General features: G+C 40.3%; 1 protein-coding gene across 1 annotated transcript in view; it reads right to left on the minus strand.

Moving 5' to 3' along the window:
- PALS1 (protein associated with LIN7 1, MAGUK p55 family member) overlaps positions 1–22357 on the minus strand; it is a 107692-nt gene that overhangs the window by 52552 nt on the left and 32783 nt on the right. Inside the window, exons 5-7 of the mRNA XM_072428767.1 lie at positions 9964–10110; positions 4792–4953; positions 4493–4497 (exon numbers count right to left, since the gene is read on the minus strand). Of these exons, the coding sequence (XP_072284868.1) occupies positions 4493–4497; positions 4792–4953; positions 9964–10110 (314 nt within the window). The remainder of the gene's footprint in view (positions 1–4492; positions 4498–4791; positions 4954–9963; positions 10111–22357) is intronic.

Below are 22357 nucleotides of genomic sequence, written 5' to 3' on the forward strand. Positions count from 1 at the left end.
GTTCACTTGGTTGGCTGTTGTGAAGGGGTTTCACTTTACAATGGAAATGATTCACCAGCGCTTTGTTTCCTTCTCATGATGTACCAAACTGTAGATTTTGCCACTCCTATTATTGTAGCAATTTCTGGGATGGGTTTTTTCTGATTTTGCAGCCTAAGGTTGGCTTGTTTCACCTGCATGGGGAGCTCCTTTTGACTGCATGTTGTCTGTTCACACCAAAATCCTCCACAAGCACGTCCCCCTCAAATCAACTCTAGGCCTTTTATCTGCTCAATTGATAATGACATAACAAAGGAATTGCCCACACCAGCTCATGAAATATACTTTGAGCCAATTGTCCAATTACTTTTATTACTTTTGAGCTCCTGAAATGAAGTAATTAGTTATTTACTTTTCTAATTTTCCTGGAGAGGACCCTCTCCTCTCCACCAGTCATTACTGCCATGGTAGTATTTGTGTCACATATCCCAGGAGGCTGTGGGCTGCTCCTTCCACACATGCCTGACTTCGGATATGCATAATAATATATATAAAAAACAAAAACAAAAAAAAAAGAAAACAAAGAAACTGCTCAACCTTACCTATGCCTGAAAAAGCCTAGCAGTTAGTTTATGAATGCACACAAGGTGGTGGTTAGACAGGAAACCTGTTTTACTCGGGGCTGGACATATGGCCCTCCTAAGGGGGTCTCAAAGTGTAGGACTTCACAGAGTAACACACAGGTGATACAACAGCTGCCAGGAGACAAGACCTATTTTCCCATAACAAACAGATCACCAATATGGCCTTCAAAGGGCAATAAATCCATCCACCTGAGGAAACAGGATATGGAGGCGTAAGTGAACAGATGGACTGGGGTGATGACCCAGCTGGACATTTATAGACCCCTAAACATAGATTCCACATTAACCAATCCCAATCTAGTTGGGTGTGTGCCAACTGATGGTCATCGTACCGAACACACCCACTAACCAATCAAGGAGTCCCAATGATACCTAATGGGACTTAACTATATAAAAGGGGAGCTGGAATATAACAAGAGGGAGAAAGGGAATGATGGGACTTCTTAGGGAATCAGGCTCCTGGGGTACCCATCAACATCTTTACAGGTAGCTTTAACACATTCCTGAATTGCATTCTTATATTGTTCAGTATATGTATGTTATTATTGTTATATTGTTTTGATGTATTTTGTACTAAGTAGTTACTAGATTCTTACAGGGGTTACTACTAATAACTATGTCCATGTGATATATATATATATATATATATGTATCATTGCTTGAAGTTCCTGTGTTTAAATATCTGACAATATTGCTGTGTACTTTGTCTTACCTTGTTTTCTTAATTAAACTGTTTGAGTGACTAGCTATTATTTGTGCATGAACCTTCTTTAATTGAATATCTATATGCATTGATAGGGGATATAATTTCCATATTTATGCAGATAAATATTCCTAAAATATCAAGCTCTATGTTCAAGAAGAGAATAAGTAGACATGTAGCTTTAAAGCCTGTAAAGGAAAAAAATCAGACCCTGGCATCCCAAAGAATTTGGGAAAACACTGAGGTGATATATTAGATTGCAGGGTCATTAGAAAACCTAAAGGCTCAAGAGAAGGCATAGAGAGGAAAACAAAAGTGTAGGGGCTTATGATTTTAGATAGTTACATAGTGGGTTAGGTTGAAGAGATAAGTCCATCAAGTTCAACCACTAGAGAAATAAACATATCCCAGATAATAAAAACCCTATAAAGACATAGTTGGTCCAGAGGAAGGCAAAAAAACCCTGGTACAATTTGCTTCAACAGGGGAAAAAACTTCCTTCCTGATTCTATGAGGCAATCGGATGTTCCCTGGATCAACAGTCACTGTTATTTTTACTTTAAAGCCCTTAATACCCAGTTATATTCTGTGCTTCTAGAAAAACACCCAGCTTTTATTTAAAGCAATCTATAGTAGCTGCTGAAACTACTTACTGAGGGAGCCGATTCCACATTTTCACAGACCTTACCGTGAAGAATCCCTTCCTTATCCGGAGCTTAAACTTCTTTTCCTCCAGATGCAAAGAGTGCCCTCTTGTTCTTTGTAATGATCTCAAAGTGAATAATGGGGAAGAGAGTTCCCTATATGGACCGTTTATATATTTATACAGGGTGATCATATCCCCCCTATATGGACCGTTTATATTTTTATACAGAGTGATCATATCCCCCCTTAAACGTCTCTTCTCAAGACTTTTATGACTGGAAACAGTGTGTACAGGAAACAAGGTTTGTTGAAAGCGAATGGCGCCTTGGTGACAATTGTTTTGTTAAACATCAGCAGAGAAAAGATATCACCAATCAAAAGCAAATCAAAATAAATCAAATAAATCCAAGCCCAAAATATTAACATTGTATTGCTCCTTGGGAAGGTGGAAGTGGAGTCTGTGCAGCAAAGACTTACAGGATACCTTTACATTTACAGCAGAAGAAAAGAAAATAGTGTAGTATAAAGTTTTCATAGTGTGTAGTGCAATAAAGGATAGGAAATCACAGAAACCACTTGGGGTACACAGTAGCCATAAGGGGGAAGTCCTATACTCTGGATCAATTACTTGATAAGAATAGCAAGGAAAAATGTTTCAAAGAAGTCAGAGTAAGACAGCACAGAAAATCAGGTGCTGAAAACAAAGACTGCAGTAGAGAAGTTAGTGGTCTGAATCATGTCACATATACTCAGAATACAGACTACCCTGAGCATAGTAAAGCTCCTACAGTGACAGATGTAATTAGTGGGTAATGGCCATTGCATAACAATACCAAATCTTGCAATTTAGGAGAACTATTGGCTATTAGTTGAGTATCCAGAATCTGGAAGTCTGGAAAGACACTGCTAGCAACTGCTTGGTAGAATACCTTTTAGTAACTATGTCTAGATACAACAGGGCTGGAGAGAGTACAACCTTCTAAGGACATCCAAGCTAAACAAAGATTGTATTTACATATGGAAAAATAGCCATGTCCTGTGTCACTAGATTTGCATGGTGGTGAGCTATACCACCACTCATTTCCACCTCTAATTATTCTCTATTGGGCTGCTGCAGGTAGATGCTACATGTAGAATCTTCCCCGAGGCAATTGTTCACTGGTGTGAGAAAGCCGTAACCAGACTGAAGCTTCACAACATTTATGTGTTATTATTATTATTATTATTATACAGTATTTATATAGCGCCATCATATTACGCAGCGCTGTACAAAGTCCATAGTCGTGTCACTAACTGTCCCTCAAAGGAGCTCACAATCTAATGTCCCTACTATAGTCATATGTGATTAATGTAGTCTAAGGTCAATTGTTAGGGAGAAGCCAATTAACCTAACTGCATGTTTTTGGGATGTGGGAGGAAACCGGAGTACCCGGAGGAAACCCACGCAGACACAGGGAGAACCTGCAAACTCCATGCAGATAATGTCCTAGCTGGGAATCGAACCTGGGACCTAGTGCTGCAAAGGCCGGAGTGCTAACCCCTGAGCCACCGTGCTGCGTGTTTTACAAGTGGACTTACACTTACTGTTTACGTGAATGGTATTGGAACAAATGGTTAAGTTTTCTGTCTTTTTTTCTGGAGGCAAAAGTTTATGTGTTTGTTTTGAAGATACATGCAACATTCAAGGGTGTTTTACCACCACAGCAATCTATATCGACTTGAATTGGAAGTACTTCTTACCACCATGAAAGCTTTTATTCACTTAAATTGTGTAAAAATAGTGGGCGGGGGATGTATTCGTTTAGGAGTGATAAATGCCTGGATTTTTTTCTACTTTTTACAACTAATGTGACTACATTGATTATTACTTTCTACTTTAAAATTGATTACACTCTTTACAAAACATGAGACACTAAGAAGCTGGATCACAATACAAGATGATGGAAAAATGGGACATACTATAAGGGTGGGTATTAGAATGATGAAACAAAGCATACAGAGATAGTAAAGGGAAATTACTGGACACCTATGAGCCCCCTTTACTCATCTGGTAGCTCTTTTTTGTTGGTTCGACCCTTGCTTACTAAAATTAAAAGAGCTTCAAAATATGCTAGGAAGATATTAACATATACCATTAACATCCCTGACTAGGTTGTAATGTACTTCCTGAAGGCACTGTATTCCAAGCACACAACTAAACACTGGGTAAAATTCTAGAAACACATCATACATATGTAATTACATTTGCAATCACTTCTGTTTTAAAAGGTCTTGGATAGGGTACGCAGGGATTCTTTAGGTGCACATACATATGCTATCCCACTGCATCAACCTACATGGCACCCCAATCACACTTTTAAAACAAATATGCATAGCAACACACTGCAATAAATAGTAATGCACTACTCTATTTTTTGTTGCACTGATTCAGAAAAAAACACAAATACATTTTTTTGTATACTTTGGTGTAATATGGCAATGCAGGCTAACAAGCAACTGAATATGCATAATTTGTACATACCATAGCTAGTAAACAATAGAGTACAAAACTAGGGTTTAAAAGAGTTTAAAGAAGTGGGACTTTTGAAGGCAATATATATATATATATACTTCTTTAAACTCTTTTAAACCCTAGTTTTGTACTCTATTGTTTATTAGCTATGGTATGTACAAATTATATATATATATATATATATATATATATATATATTATAATATATATATATGACAATTGCAAATTTTTAGATTTTTCAAGAAAAAAAAAAAAACTAATATTAAACAAGCATTACCTAATTTCATTCTGATCCATTTTATACTTACCAGTAGCTCAAAAACATCATTAACATCTTTTCCTCTAATTTCAATACCATTTATTTCCAAAATTTCATCTCCTTCATGCAAAAGCCCACTCTTTTCAGCTGCACCTCCTTTTACTATACGGCTAATAATGACAGAATCCAATTCATTCCGTACTGTAGCACCCTGAAAAAAAGCAAGCCAGTTAGCTTGAATATCAAAGTGAATTGCATTTAGAATTATATAGAATGTAGTAATATTATAAATCTTTTGTCTGTGAAGTCACCAGATGCTTGAATTAAATAAAAAAATATCTTCATGAACTTTTCTGTCTGGTCTTGCAACTCACTACTGGTCTATCCCTGCTATGAAATGCAACTCTAATTTATAAATACAGCCCCACACACCAACGCCACCGGGAAATCCAGGGGAACATCAGCGCACTCGCTGGGCGAAAGATCGAAGGAAGAGGACGTGGCCAGCGGATGTTATCGGATGGGAAAGACACTGGAGGACGCTGGTGAGACCAGGTAAGTCTTTAATATTTTTTTAGCTACCCGGAGTGTGGCTCGGGGTTAACACTATCAGCTGTTTTTTTTTATTTTTTTACCCCAAACCACACCCAGAGTTACCGCCCAGGAGATTAAGAATAATTTGGTATTGCTGAAACCTGGTTTTGTTCAACACATGACTAAGCTGTCAAGATTGCTGATCATACTCTCTTTTGTAAAGACAGAGACAAACAGAAGGGTGGTAGTGTCTGTGTCTGTTTGAGAGAGGTGATCTGAAAGTGAATGTGAAAGAAGAAATTGTTGATGGAGCAAGTGATGAGGTTAATTTATGAATTTAATACAAGATACTTGTATGGTACAGTTTATAGAAGCCCCAATCAGAAATTACACTCTGATGGGCCTAGTTTTTTCTAACAATGCAGAGCTTATAACAAATGTGCATATAAATGAGAATCTGGGTAGCAGTGACCATAATATAAGGCAGTACGTAAGCTGTAAAAAGGAAGCAAAAACAGAAAGATAAAAATATTCAATTTTTAAGAGAGCAATTTTTCCATTATTAAGAATGGCTCCCTGTGACTTTAAAGGGTCAATACTGTCCCCAAGGAAAAAAAAATAGGAATGCTTCAACTCTGTTCTACACAAACACACCTAAAATATATTTCAATGGGTAATACGTTTAGGAGGCTACCATTAAAACCAATGTTGCTCACAACTAATGTTAAAAAGCCTTAAAGAATAAGAACAGAGCATTCCAAAAATATAAAAATGAAAGATCGCCTACATCACTTAAAAACTACAAAGAACATAAGAAAAGATGTAAAGAGGAGATAAAATGTGCAAAACTTCAAAATGAATGACAGATTGCAATAGAAATCAAGGCAAACCCCAAAATATTTTTTAAATATAATAATGGCAAAAAAATCAGATATGAATATGTAAGTTCTTTAAAGAATATCTCGGGGTTGGTATCAGGGGATAAAGAAAAGGAGGATTTAATAAACACTTTTTTTAGCTTTGTGTACGCGAAGAAAAATGGCAAAGCTCAAGTTCAAATTGTTAATAGTAGTGTCACTGCCTTAAACAAGCCACAATGGCTCAAAATTGATATAAAATTTAGAAACCGTTAGGCAAAATTAGGGTTGACAAAGCACAAGGACCTGGATTACAAAGAAGTGTCTTTAAAGAACTAAGCCCAGTAATTTCAAAGCCATTGTTTCTAACTTTTAGAGACTCTTTAATCATTGGCATGGTACCAGTGGATTGGCATAAGGCCAATGTTGTTCCTATCTTCAAAAAGGGAGCAAAGTCAAAACCATGTAACTACAGACCGGTAAGTTTAACATACATAGTTGGAAAGGAGTTTGAAAAATAAAAAAATGAAGGAGTTTCTGCTAGAAAATAATATAAGTGATAGTCAGCATGGATTCCAGAAAAAAAAGTTGTCAAACAAATTTACTCTCTTTTTATGAGGAAGTAAACAGGTAGACATTGGAGTAGCAGTTGATATAATATACTTGGACTTTGCTAAAGCATTTGACACAGTACCCCACAGACAGTTAACCCCCCTAGCGTTCTAATTCTGTCAGTTTTTTGATGCAAAAAGTGATCCTATTTTTTTTTGCATAGAAATTTTTATTTATATTGTGGGCCTGTAATTCTTAGAATTACCTCCCAGGTATGATAATTATATTATAATCATAAATTATAATATATAATTATAAATAATAGTTTTAAAAAATAATGAAATAATAGACAACAACAATGTAATTCAAAATAAAATATAAAATTAAAAATTTTCCTTTTTTTAATAGTATGTTATATAGTGTTTTTTTACTGTAAAACCCATTTAAAAGCAGATTACATTGTACATCAGTTTTTCAAGCAGATTTTAGATCTGTTATCAGTTTTTTCCTAACACATACAGTTCCTGAGTTATGAGTGCTATAATAGTTAACATTGTACTAAAACATAAGCACCATTGAAGTGAATGTTTTATGCATCCTTAGTTTGAAGTTCAATAAGGCACACTGTGGAGCTAACAGCTCGGCTCCCCTGATTAGTCTTGCACGTTCCAAAAATTCAGTCTTGCCTGCTGAATTTACAAAGGCCGTTCTCGCCTACATGTTTGGTAAGCGAGAACGGCCAAATTCGCTGCGAGACCGAATAAAAAATTTGCTCCCTCATCCCTACTCACCATACCAAGATTTTTGGGAAGAATTCTAGATGTGAGTGCAAGAAATGTATTTTTATTGACATGCAACAACCCAGTTTCTGGTATGAATCAAGCAGATTCTGAATTCCTTCCTTGTTTGCAGGAGATTTTTGGTTTCCCGGGAAATTTTCACACAGCCCATTGAATGCTTCCCAAGCTTCTAGCTCAGCTGCTGTGACAGGTTATTTAAAACATCATCCTGCAAAACAGACTTGATGTGTGGCCAAAAAAATATCCATTCCTTCAATTTTGCAGTGTTTATGTTTGGAAACTTCTCAACTCAAGGTACTGAAAACCCATGAAGTTTGATTTACCCATGGCCTTTACAAGGTTCTTCATCAAGCCTAACTTGATATGGAGAGGTGGCAGAAATATTTTATGCGGATCAACCAGAGGCAGAAACCTGACACTGCTTGTTCCAGACTTATAGGTATCTCTTGGTAGCCAATCACCCTTGACATAATGGTCTCCCATTGATCGGCTGTCCCACAGGCATAGGAAACAGCAATATTTTGTGAATCCTCCTTGCATTCCTATCAGCAAGTCAATGACCTTTAGATCCCAACAGATGTTCCACTGGTGTTTTTTTATACTGGATTGCTTCAAGAAGTAACTTCATGTTGTCATAGGACTCCTTTAGGTTAACAGAATGGGCAATCAGTAAACTTGGTTTGGAATTACCATTATGGAGTAAGAGTGCTTTCAAGCTTCTTTTAGAGGAATCAATGAAGATACGCCATTCAGATGAAACATGCTCTTGTGACAAACTGTTAAAAAGTGCATTTATATCATGTAGCACAGTGAGCTATCACTAGTGAAGAAAGTTCATTTTGTGGCAGTACCAGAACTGGCAATGAATCATTCAGGAAACAGGGCTATTTGCAGAATCGAGGCTGGAATATACAATTTTGATTCAGCCAGGCACGCAGTCCATTGGAACAACTGGTACAGATAACAGGTGGAGCCCAAGATTTATCCTGGTCACAAAGTGGACAGCTGAAATATAATTTGTATATCTTTTTAAGTTCTGTGATAATTTGGCGACGTTGTGCTTTCGTCGTGAATGAACCACACACGTAACAGAAACTGTCTGGATCATATTAAGGCAATTTCTAGGCATGGTGACAAATCAATTGCAGCTAGTGCAGTCCCTAACCTTAAAAAAAAGAAAAGTGTCACTAAATATTGTTTTATGTTAAGGCTATTTATAACGAATTTCACAAAATATATAATTATCTGCATCAAAAAAACTAGACGTGCTAGAGAAAAACAACACAGATTTGGAATCTGCATCAAAAATACTACAAAGCCCACATAAAATTATATCTGATAAAAATGACATCTTGACCTGTGTAATCATTCCAGAATTTTGTATATGATCAAGAACAAGCTTGCATCAGATTGTTTTCCTGGGCATGGGCCCTATGTTTAGTAATAAGTGGTATATAACAATAACTGGACATAGGCTCCCGCCCCAGTGTTCATGTGCAAAGGGCTTAAAGCAAATCCATGAAGTTTTGAGTACGTTCAAGGCCCCAACAGTTCCTGAGAGCTTCTCTGTGAGATACCAGGAGCTTGCATTTTGTTGTGAGATTTGTTTAAAGCAAATGCAAGTACCCTTGGTCAAAGGGGGCTACTTAGACATTTTTAGAAAGCCACAAGCAGAGTGAGAAAGAATACATGAGGGTAACAGAAAAATTACATCAACAAGGATGGCATACCCCATACAAACAAAAGGTTGACAGTCAGTTGATTCAGAAAAACAAATGAATGAATTTAGTACTTTATATTCCTGGTTATTTTCCTGTGGATTTGTCATTAAGGAGAAAATCATTTGATTCAAAAATGTATTGTGATTTAATTATTTTGGCAAACTAAGGCTAAAGGTATATGTACAATGGGTCAAATGCCAAAACAGTTTCCCTAAACAGCTGTACATTGGAAAAGACCTTTTACTGCATGTAGACTGCGTCTACAACATATACAGGCTGATATTCAAAAATCCAGATTTTTGAAGGATATATTCTCCTCCACACAGGCCAGCCTTCCTCTCGCAGCACCAGCGGACATCTGGCACAGTTCCAGGGAGCAGGCAGCAGGGACGTGTATTTAGTGTAACAAGCAAAACCTAACAGCTGTTTCTGGAGAACAGCGCCATCAAAACATAAGTGGCTAAACAGTGTACTCCAGTCCCTGTATTGAAAATGTGCTCTGAAATTCATGTCAGAAAACTGAAGGAACCGGATTATGAATGGCTAGATTTTCGATTGTCAACATGTATTTCAATTTCAGCTTTATACTGAAGAGCTGAATGCTCTAAGACATAGTAGTTTTTTATTATACACACACACATTGAAACAAAGCAGGTACAATTATATAAACTAAATATAATAATTCATGTATAAACGTGCTCAATATACTCAAATTATTACCCAATAAGCCAATGTTTTATAATTTTTTTTTTCTTACCAGTGGTATATCTTTTGCTTTCTCTATTCTTACAATCTTAACCATTTCATCACCATATTGTCCAATGTTTTCATAACATGTATCTTCTGAAACATACTCAGGCATCATTTCCTGCTCTGCCACTTTGTCATGCGCCAGGAGAAGTGCCTAAAATAAAAAAAAAACGCCTTAACAAAAAAGGAGGTGAAGTGTATCACATTAAATAGAACATCTTTTAGAGCTCAAAAATCTTCCATAAATTAGGTGACACAGAAAAAAAAAACAATGGAGAGAAACACAAGATTAAAGAGAAGTACATACCATTGCCTGAGACATATGCATCGTTCATAACTTTATTTGGTTTAGAAACCGAAAATACACATACTTCAACTCTCCACATACCATACATGGGTGGGAAGTAAAACATATATAGTTAGGTCCATAAATATTTGGACAGAGACAACTTTTTTCTAATTTTGGTTCTGTACATTACCACAATTAATTTTAAATCAAACAACTCAAATGCTGTTGAACTGCAGACTTTCAGCTTTAATTATTAATATTCTGTAAAACATGGGGAAGGCAATGTGATGGCTTGGGCGTGCATGGCTGCCAGTGGCACTGGGACACTAGTGTTTATTGATGATGTGACACAGGACAGAAGCAGCCAAATGAATTCGGAGGTGTTCAGAGACATACTGTCTGCTCAAATCCAGATTAAAATTGATTAGGAGGCATTCTATAATACAGATGGACAATGACCCAAAACATAGCCAGAGCAACCCAGGAGTTTATTAAAGCAAAGAAGTGGAATATTCTTGAATGACCAAGTCAGTCACCTGATCTGAACCCAATTGAGCCTGCATTTCACTTGTTGAAGACTACACTTCAGACAGTAAGGCCCAAAAACAAACAGCAACAGAAAGCCACTGCAGTAAAGACCTGGCAGAGTATTAAAAAGGAGGAAACCCACCCGGTCCCGGCCACGCCGCTGCTCGCATCAGCTTCTGCATTGTGCTTCACATCTCACTGCAGATGCGAGCAGCAATAGCAAATTCCGAGGTGGTGACCCCTGGAATTTGCTATTGCTGCTCGCATCTGCAGTGAGATGTGAAGCACAATACAGGACTTCTGCATTGTGCTTTGCATCTCTCTGGAGATGCAGAGCAGCAGCTCCAGCGTCTGTGTGCAGCAGGCAGGACATCCCCACTTGCATCACCCGGGAGGATGAGTCATCTTCCGGGTGATGCAAGTGGTGATGTATTGGGGGGTGTGTCTGGGAGGGAAATTTAAAAGCAGATTACAATGTACATCCCGGTCTGCTTATAGAATATAGATATCCTGTACGAACTTGATTCCATTACCTAGTTTGGTGTCATCTGCAAACACAGAAATTATACTTTTAATCCCAAAGTCTATATCATTTATAAAGATGTTAAACAGTAAAGGTCCCAACACTAAACCCTGGAGTAAAACACTAATAACCTTAGACCATTCAGAGTATGAATCATTATTTACAACTTTCTGGATGCGGTCTTTAAGCCAGTTCTCTATCCATTTACAGATTGACTCTCTTAAACCTATTGACCCTAACTTGCATATTACCCGTTATGGGGTACAGTGTCAAATGCTTCCTCGGCCTTGCATCTCCAACACCTATTGTCGACCTGCGGGTAAATTTTTGCCAAAAGACCCTGTACCATCTGATTACCAGCTTGTAGTTCAATTCCTGGAAAGAATTGCTGATTGACACTTTATGCACAAACTATTGGTGTTCCAGCTGTTCCGGGTTAAAAACATGTAAATCTCTTTTCCATTTTGTAATGAACAGCAAAGAGAATGGAGCCGACCCTTTCAACAACAGCCTATATGCAGAAGACAATGTATCACGCAGTGGTCCTTCATTACATGTGGCCTCCAGAACAAATAATGGCCGCTCAAATTGGGAGGGGGAAGGAAGGGAGTTTAAAAAATACACTTGTAGGGTTCTCCAGGGTCCCAATGGGAGTGGGGGGGATTTTTTTACTGTAATTTCGCAAATGCTAGCCATCCAGAGCTGCTCAAGAAATGTCGTCCACCGAACACTCCCCGTTCTCTCTATGTGCAAAATATCTGGTCAGAAATTCCCGGCTGAGACTGTGGATGTCCTAACAGGGGGGTAAATTGAGATGGGTATACCTGTAGTACAGCTGCTCTGAAATTCTTCCGGACGTAATGTTAATATTTAGGTGGTAAACCATCCAGCCCAGGCGCTTTTCCCGAGGCCACTCTGGAGATAACCTTGGACAGCTCCTCTGCCATGATTGGTGAACCAAGGGAGTCAACTAAATCCTCAGACAATAAGGGCAATCCTGAGAATTGCAAAAATGCAAGTATCAAATCTTACTTATAGGACGCCAACTCGTGAGACAGACCTATCTAAATTTTACAGATTTTCATAAAAGGACCAAAAGGTCTCCACTCTGTCTGGGGTGGAACATAACAGCTGCCCAGTCGGCGATGTGACACTTGGAAGTTGGATGGAATAAATGCTCTGGCCCTCTTTTTCCTCAGTGCTCTGGCCAGTGCTTTACCACACTTGTTTGAGTGTTCGTAGTAAAACCCCTTGAACTTCGTGATCAGATACTTCAATTTCAAACAGTAAATTTCCTTGAGTTGTTCCCTAGTAACTATAATCTGCTGTTCTGTCTGGGGGCTGCTGTCGCTTATGCAAAACCTCCAAGTTATATAACTCTGAGAATATTTGGGTCAGTTTGGCTTCCCTTTCCATCTTACATCTGTGGCCTTGTTGAACAAAGAGACCTCTAATGTAGCACTTATAGGCCTCCCAAAATGTCATAGGACTATCCACCAATAAACTATTCACCTAAAAAAAAGTGTGCTGATTCAATACTATTCCATACCCCAGGAAACTCCAAAAGTGATTTGTTCAACCTCCAAGAGTATGTTTTGGGGGTAATAGGTGCGGCCTGCAGCACTAAAGAGACAGGTGCATGATCTGATATAGAGATCTCCCCAATGGTAGATGACATAACTATAGGGACCGCATGATGTTGAACTAGAAAAAAAATCAATCCGCGAATATGATTTATTCATTGCTGAATAGAACGTGTAATCTTTCTCTGATGGATGCAAGATCCACCAGATTATCTACTAGCTGATGGGAATGCAATAATTGATTGACTCTGCGGAGGGCAGCAAAGGACATTATTATTATTACACAGTATTTATTTAGGTCCATCATATTACGCAGCAGTGTACAAAGTCCATAGTCATGTCACTAGCTGTCCCTCAAAGGAGCTCACAATCTAAAGTCCCTACCACAGTCATATGTCATTATTGTAGTCTAAGATCAATTTTTGGGGGAAGCCAATTAACCTCACTACACGTGTTTTGGGATGTGGGAGGAAACCAGATCACCCGGAGAAAACCCACGCAGACACGGGGAGAACCTACAAACTGCATGCAGATAGTGTCTTTGCTGAGATTCAAACCTGGTACCTAGCGCTGCAAGAGCCGGAGTGCTAAGCACTGAGCCAACATGCTGCCCCATTGCTGAAGTACCTCCAGACCAGGGGTGCTCACACTTTTTTGGGCTTGCGAGCTACGTTTAAAATGATCAAGTCAAAATGATCTACCAACAATAAAAATGCTAAACATATACCGAGTATGACACAGAAGTGATTGAAGCTAATAAAACATTGATGGAACATTGCACAGACATCACACTACAAAACTATAGTGACAGGAAAGCTACAGTTCACCTGTCATAGGAGAATGATGTGCTGCACAAGAAAAAACTAGTAATCTGTACAAAAGGTATCTCGGTAATTGAACCCTGACAACCAAGTCTGGACTGATTTGGCGCCCAGCACTGCTCACCCCAGACTGCCCTCCCGCCCTCTCTGCCTCCCTCCCCACTGTTACAGGAGCCTTCTCAATAGGAAAGTGTCCTGGAGTGAAAGACGCAAAGTTACTGGTGTTGTCGGACATCCCCAGCATCCCTACAGACATACAGTAGGGCTGCTGGTAAACAGCAGGGAGAAGTAAGCCAGGGCTCTGCCATCGACTCATGTTGCCTTTGCGATCAACCAGTAGATCGCGATCAACATGTTGGGCACCCCTGCTCTAGACACATTTGGTGCAGATGAGAGAGCCATGTTAAAGTCCCCTCCCATAATTAAAGTGCCTTCAGTAAAATTTCTACTAATTCAAGGACAGTTTCTAAAAAAGTAATCCGAATAGTATTAGGAGTGTACACATTCACAAGAGTGAATTTTTGAACACTAATCATTCCTTTCACTAGCAAATACTTAACTTCTGGGTCGGATCGATATGCGATAAGAAACTATTGCAGAGATTTATGCAAAAGAATACTCACACCCTTAGATTTGGAGTCTACTGAGGTGCCAGGATATACTGTGTGAAAATGGCGGTCAGTTTCTGAATCTGGTCATGCCGAAAGTGTGTCTCCTGCTGAAAACCCACCCTGGCATTTATACCTATATAGTTCTCGAAGAATATTCGTTCTCTTCATAGTAGCATTTAAACCCTTAGCATTAATAGACATTACTTGTAATGCAATGGACAAAGGGGGGGACTAAAATGGAGGGGTCAGGAAACACTCAAAAGGGTAAAAACCAAACAAGATGTACAGTATAGATCTTTATCGGGGAAGTTAGAAAAAAACTTTCCCAATAAAAGGGGGTAAGGAAGAGGCGAGTATAAAAAAATACTCTTTGCAAGGGACTTTAAAAATCAACCCTCCTTTAAAAGAGGGCAATCCCTACTTGAGGAAGTGGTACCTGACGGTGATGAGCTATTGCTCACCGACGGATTTTACCAGTACATATTAAAATCAGGATCAAAATCCACAAACATGAAAAGTGTATCTGGCATATTTGTACAAAATGTGCAAAGGAGACCCCTCAGGGTACAGTATTATCCAAACATATAAACAAAGGCCACCAAAAAGAACCAGTGTATCCTTTCCTCTCCTGTGCTGTGCCCAGCCTGCCTGGAGGAAGGAAGGGCAAATCCCATCCCCCCCTCTTCTATTGCAAACTGAACTGCCAACAAATAGTTGTGGGTGCCTGAAACTGAGCAACAGCGCACGAGACTCTAAAATAGGGCATACTGAGAATGGCAAAACATTTAAACCACTGCTTCCATCTAACAAATGCGATCAGGCTCCATGTCCATAGCTCTAATAAACAGAGTAGCATTCATTTACTGCCTTATCAATCTCCAATAATCATGAAGCCAAGGGGCTTAGTCTCTCCGCACACATTGAATCTATAGTGACCATTTGCTGGGGAGTCTTCTTCAGAGACAGGTCCACTACAATCAGTTATACTCAATACATCCTATCAGAAAACCAAATCCGGCAGTTTCCTAAAGTCTTTCCAGCTGCCACAACCAGTGAACTTCGCATGAGAGACTAGTAAAAAATGAGTTCAACTTCTTAATAACAAAAGCCATCAATCAAACCATTGTCGTCCAGACTATTATAACCATGATAAATGGGTGAGCCTCATATGAGTGGCTTCGGTACTGTAGGAGGCCTCTTATTGGAACTTATGCAGGGGTTGGCAGCTGTCGATTAGGGTGGCGAGGTGTCATTCACCGCTATGGGGTATTAAGCATATTCATTGGAAAAGATAGCCAGTCAGGAACTTCTACTGGCGGGATTTGAAGAAAATCAAATAGAGCTGGCAACTGAGTGCCTATGCAGTGTAAAAATATTATAACCTTTGACCACCAGTAGGTGAAAGGGGTATCCCCATTTATATCTTGCTTGTGCTGAGCAACACTCCAGGTAAAGCTAGAAAGATCCGGTAAAATCTGTATTTAAACCCCATTGAAATCAATCGCGCCGGGTCTCCACGCTTGCCGCATTACTTACTTTTTAATATTATAAAAATGGATTCTGCACAGTGCATCCCTTGGCGGGGCTCCTGGTATAGCATGTGCTCCGCTCAACCTGTGGACCCTCTCCATCTCTTTGGCTGTGTTTGGAGGGCGATCTAGGTACAAATTCAAAATTGAAGTGACTGTTGCCCTTAAATCAGGACCCCTGGTTGCCTCAGGAATGCCCGGGATCCGCACATTATTCCTACGGTTCCTATTTTCGTTGTCTTCCATGCTTAAAAAAAGTGAGATATGTTGAGCTTGCATATGGGATGCTGCATTTTTTAGGGCCTTTAATTGAGTTGGTCGCCTCAGAACCAGATTTTAGCACTGATACCCCCGTGTCAAATGACACCAGTTGCTGTAAAGATTCTAGCTCTCATTTAAGGAAGCTTTCAATTCTAGTGGCTAGGGCATGAAGGTCATCTTTAGAAGGGAGCCTACTCAATATGGCTTCCAGCTGCATGTGTGAGCAAGCAGGGACCTGTTCATCCAAATCAGAGGACGTGCCAGCTGTTAGTAGAAGCTGAGTTGAGCGGGCAGGGATAAGGGCTTCCTTCAAAACTTGCAGGAGAGTCTGTGCTGCCCGGGGACACACTTACTTGGCTCTGTCTATTGGCTGATAAGACATGGTGCAACAACATCTTGGGTCCGGCGGGTACTTCTGGAGATTCAACCATTGAGGCAAAAAAATGCCTTCTATTCCAGCGCTGGGACATATGAGTGTACCCGGTATCAGGGTGCTGCAGTGTGGCCAGAAGGTAAAAAATTCTGTCGGTGGCAGACAGCTCTGGAAAATTGCAAGCTCACGCCGCCAGTGCGTGACCACGCTCCCTTCCTCTAATTTTGTTTTGATGGGCTGAGTTTTTTTATGTTCTAATGATAATATAGTTATAAACTTTTAGGGGGTGTCATCCACAGACGTTCCCCACACATTTTCAGTTTCCAACACCTCCCCATTCCAGAGAAATTGTGGTTCAAGTGTTATAAGTGGGCAGTAATGTGTAACAGCACAGTGCGTTTGGCAAAGTAATGAAATTTTAGTGGGGGAGGGGGGTTTAGCCAAAGTTGTTTCAAAAGAAGACTCAGCACCTGACCCAGGCGCAAGCTGAAGAGGATGAGGAACCTGGAAGATAAGACGAAGATGATGTCTCGGCTCCGGGACGGATGCCGAGACGACGCAGGACTCGATGCCGGAAACCCCTGGAGTGATCGGAGTGCCCTGCGAGATTGAAGGTAAGTGTTTTTGTTTTTTTTTTTTAATTTTGAATATAGTTTCTCTTTAAAGATGTATATTTAAAACTAGAATTGTTTTAACTTAAAATTGAATTGAAATGTTTCTAGTTACCGTAATATACATGCACCAAATAAAAGAGATGACAAATCAAGAATCTCTGCAATGGATAGTTCTTAGATCATCTTCAGGGTGCTCTCCATTCCTCAGAAATTAGGGTTCACAGAAGGTAAGTGGTCAGCTATGTGTGACAGGGTAGCACGGTATAATAGCTATTGTTTTTCAGTGATGTGATGGTGCTGCAGCAATAAAATTTTAGAGGTTAGACAAAGAAGTCCCCCACTTACATACATTTTATCATACCTACAGCTCCCCTTTCAGGAGAAAATGGGATTTAAAGAAAATAAGCAGACATGAAAGAACAGCATGGTATGGTAGGAGTGATACAATTTTTGTGGAGGAGGGGTAGTTACAAGTCCCCCACTTATCCTACATTTCTCTTTCTTTACTGTTAAAGAGATACTGGAGTTCACAGAAGGTAAGTGGCCAGCTATGTGTGACAGGATAGCACAGTAAAACAGTTATAGTTTTTCATATCTTGTGATGGTGCCCTAGTGATGACATTTCAGGGGAAATTCCCTTTTCTTACAGAGAAATTGGGGTTATTAGAGAGTAAGGGGATAGCTATGTGTGATAGGGTAGGCATGATATGATTGGTATAACATTTTAATGGGGAGGGGGGGGGAATAAGGAGTTTCCTACTGGCTCCCATTTTTCCAGTTGCCAACATCCCCCCTGCTCCAGAGAAATCATGATTCACAGAGTGCAAGTGTCCAGCTATGTGTAAAAGCCAGCTCGCTAGCCGCTCAGTCTCTTGCACTGCAGCGTCTGCGGATCTGACTGCAGGCGGTAGTGAGCAGTACTGATCATCTCCCCCCTAGCCAGGGTTCCATGGCACGGGGAAGAGGTAACCGCATTGCAAACTTACTTTAAGGGGCACCACAGTGCACAGACAATTGGCAGTACCCTAATTTTCATTGTCATGAAAGTGGCCGCCAGGGGATCCCCAATATGCGTACTCAATTTGGGGACCCTGGTCTTGAAATAGCGGCACTTAATATGAAAATATCCCTGATTGTTGTTAGGATTTTATGCTTGTGACCCCATATCTGGCAACTTGTTATGTGTAGAGGGCTTAATTGTTTTATTAGCAACTCTTAAGGTCCCGTGAGTCCTGAAAACTTCACATTTCTATGACAATCAGTAAAGAAGATATGAGGATTAATACATAGGGATGACAGCTACATGGACACAGACAGCACTCATGCTGCTGCTGGGATTAACTCACAGTACATGGTGGGGCCAGATCTGACAGTTCTGCTGGCCTAATGTCACCCACAGGCCGTAGGTTGGGCACCCCTGACTTAGATAAAGCAAGAAGGAATAACCTGCATATAATACAGATTCCGGAGAGTATAAAGCCAAATTGAATATCAGAGGTCTGTGCTAATATCATCCCTGATCTACTGGACATCCCATATGTATGCAACATGGAATGGGCACTTGGGTTGGGCCCCATGTGTCCAGATTTAAGAAGGGCAAGACCTGTGATTGCCAAATTTCCTGATTATACGGACAGAAGGACATGTTACAAGCTTACTGTGCAGGATGCAAACTAGACATGGATGGTCATTGTTTGTTGATATTTGCGGACTACACTGTGGAGGTATCACGCAAATTTTAAAGCTTTAATTCCATATGTTCAGAATTATTCCACAATAAAATCCGTTTTATTTTGGCCTACCAAGCCACGTTGCACATCAGAAACCCACATGGCAACAATCAAACATTTACTGCAGTCGAGGATGCAATGGCCTGTTTGCAAAGACTGCGTCAGGAATCAACGTCAAGAACCTACTGCTGAACCACAAGAGGAGGTGACCCAGTCACAAACATCTCATTAGCAGGACCAGTACACAAATAACAAAGGATAAGGGATAAACCCGTATTTTGTGAGCCTGCAGGCAATAAACCTGAAAGGTCCAAAGTTAAACAAAAATGACAATACTACCCTTTGCATAATTTTATGATGTCCACTCGACTGTTTCACGAATGGGAATCTGAAAAACCAACGAACTAGCTTTCAATCAACGGGTGAAACACCTGCCAACTTAGGGTCGTAAGTTGTACAACAATAGCTATATCACAAGTTGGCACTCAGTACAATTTTATTATGGGTGTCACTTTATAATGTTCAGCAATGTATAGTCTATTTTATTGTTATATTCCTGTAATGGGTGTGAGCCACCAAAGAGTTGGATTTATTGATACAGTATGAAATATTTCCATGAGGAAAAAAGAAATTTCTAAATACTGATATGATGTCTGTTTTAGTGATCCGTACTTGGTATAATATCAGTGGCGATAATAAATTTGAATATTTTCTTTACATGTGATACCTGTGAAACACTGGTAATTTAAGCTCTACAACAGTTTTTGGAATTTAAAAACACAAGAAGATGGGGAGTGGCCTAGCCGGCTAGCGTGATGGACTTGTGATTCCAGTGCTCTGCGGGAGCCGATCACAATCCACAGCATCCTGGACATATTCTCACCCATCCATGGGCAAGCAGCGCAAGGCAAGAGTGGGGAGGTTTCCCCCCACCCCAGCATCGCAGCAGCTTTCTGTTCAGCCCTCTATAGGGGCTTATATCGGGGATCCATCGCCGGCTTCCTCTCCGGCCTCTAAGATGGCGCCGACTCCCTCCCCACACATGTGGAAGCGGGGAGAGTGTGAACAGGTCCTTGATCCAGCTGACGAAGAGCGGCAGACAGCTAACCACCCTGCAGACAGAAAAGACTCGGTGTGCTCCTCCTCCCGTGATCCAGGGTCTCCAGCATCTGATCCGGTGAGTCCTGCGGATCTCACAGGGGGACATTACTCCCCTGCAGCTTCTCCCCATGGTGACATCACTCAGCCTGCAGATCCCCTAGGATCACCCATAAGGGCTAGGGAGCCTACAGTTTGCCAGCAGGGGGTCTCTCTTCCCATTCAGGGCACATCCATGGTGGGGTCCAGGGGGATTTTAGCTCTGGATTCCCCCTCAGGTGCCCCGGGTACCCCCTTTTTGGATACATCCTCAGTTTCTCATGAGGATTCTGTGGTAATGGCTGGCATCCTTGGGTCAGGGGTCTTTCCAGGCCCATATACGAGGAGTGAGAGGGGCCATCCCCACTGGAGGCTTGCTCCAACCCCCCTTGGCAACAGTACTTACAATTCTTGCCTACAAAGGAAGATTTCCAGAAATTAGGTATGGAAGTTCAAGCAACCTGTCGTACTGAAATAGGGGCCCTGCGCACTGACTTACAATCTCTAGCTTGCAGAGTAGATGACCTGGATGAAAATGTACATCAGGCCAAAGAGGATATTACAGTGCTTTCACATAAAGCTGGGGAAAGTGATCAGAAATCCTATCCTATCCTTCTGATCGCTCCTGAACCGGATGGAGGCTTGGAGGGGGGTAGGGAGTGGTTTGCATGACTTGCAGAAGAAATCTTTTGCTAAACACAGCTGAGGTTGCATTTATTAAAATAATGTACCTGTTCTGACTTACATACAAATTCAACTTAAGAACAAGCCCGCAGTCCCTATTTATTTAGGCTAATAAAACTTGTCTGCTTGTCCAAAATAGTACCCTGCTCCCGTAGAGATCAAGGTGGATTGGGCGTCCCAGATTTTCTGAAATATTATGTGGTTTACCTCCGTCAGCTTGAGCAACTATGGGTTTCCCCTACACATTTAAGCTCTATGTTATGGAGTGCGAAATTATCGGTATCAGATTTACAAAACAAAATTTGGTTAAAATGTAAGAAAATTTTTTTTTTTTTGAGAACTGATTGATCTACTCTGACAACTTTTTTTACATTCACCTCTACTACCAGACATGCACAGATGGCCTTCCCTATAGTACTCGAAGGGTGCTTTTCACTTTAGGCAAATAATACACCATAGGACACGCATGTTGCTATCCTCTAAAGAATTACAGGAAAACCTAGAATTACTGGTAAAGCATACTACAGCTATCTACAAAAAAGAATTTCTGAATTCTATAACTAGATGGCTAGATTATAATACTCTTACCTCCTTTGAAGAGGCGTGCATAAGTGGACCCCAGGCAGGGGAGGTCTAATTTCTAACATATATAGAATACTAGCAGGGATGGGCTCAGGTAATGCAATCTTCCACTCCTACATGCATAAATGGGAAACTGCTTTAGGCAGACCTATACCAATGGAGATATGGCAAATAATCTGGGAACCTGCCCCAAAAAGCTCCTGGTGTACCATGTACTGTGAAAATATATATTAAATAATGATGTTATATAGTAGGTCAGGTTGAAAAAAGACCTAAGTCCATCAAGTTCAACCACTAGGGAAAGAAACATATCCCAGATATAAAACCCTATGAACAAAGTTTGTCTAAAGGAAGGCAAAATAAAAAAAATAAAACCCTGGTACAATTTGCTTCAACGGGAAAAAATTCCTTCCCAATTCCATGAGGGAATCATATGTTCCCTGGATCAACAGTCAGTTATTTTTACTTCAAAGGCTTAAAGCGTACTTAAACTCTGAATTTTCACTTTACATAAAAGGGTAGACAACCCTTTTATGTTACATAAAAATTCTATTTTTATTTCAGTGCAACACCCTTTTTTAAATAAAAAAAAAAGGGTGCGCAGCTCTGCCCCCTAATACTCGATTGGCTAGGCGATCGAGAATGAATGGGAGCGCAGTGCCTGCCGGGATACCTACACCACACATCCCGGGAGGCTCCTGGGTGCCCCTTCTACGCATGCCCAAGCATCTCGTGCATGCACAGAAGGGAAGAGTTCATCAAAAGGAAAAGTTTTTTCCCATCTACATCATGCGCAATCTCGATCTTGCGCCTGGGTCGGGTGACGTAAGAAGAAGAACCCGGAAGAAAAGGAGAAGATGGCCCGAAGACGGATGCCAGGATGACGCAGGACCCGATGGAAGAGACCTCCAGACCAATTGACTGTTCTGCAGGATTTAAGGTAAGTGTATTTGTTTTAGGCGACTTTTGAGTTTAGTTACTCTTTAATTCCAAGTTATATTCCGTACTTTTAGGAAAACATCCAGCTATTTCTTAATAATCTATAGTAGTAAAAATAATAATAATGTTTAGTAGTTGCTGAAACTACTTCCTGAGGGAGCCTATTCCACACTTTCACATATCTTACAGTGAAGAAT

The sequence above is a fragment of the Pyxicephalus adspersus genome, chromosome 12 (genome assembly GCF_032062135.1).
Source record: "Pyxicephalus adspersus chromosome 12, UCB_Pads_2.0, whole genome shotgun sequence".
NCBI lineage: Eukaryota > Metazoa > Chordata > Amphibia > Anura > Pyxicephalidae > Pyxicephalus > Pyxicephalus adspersus.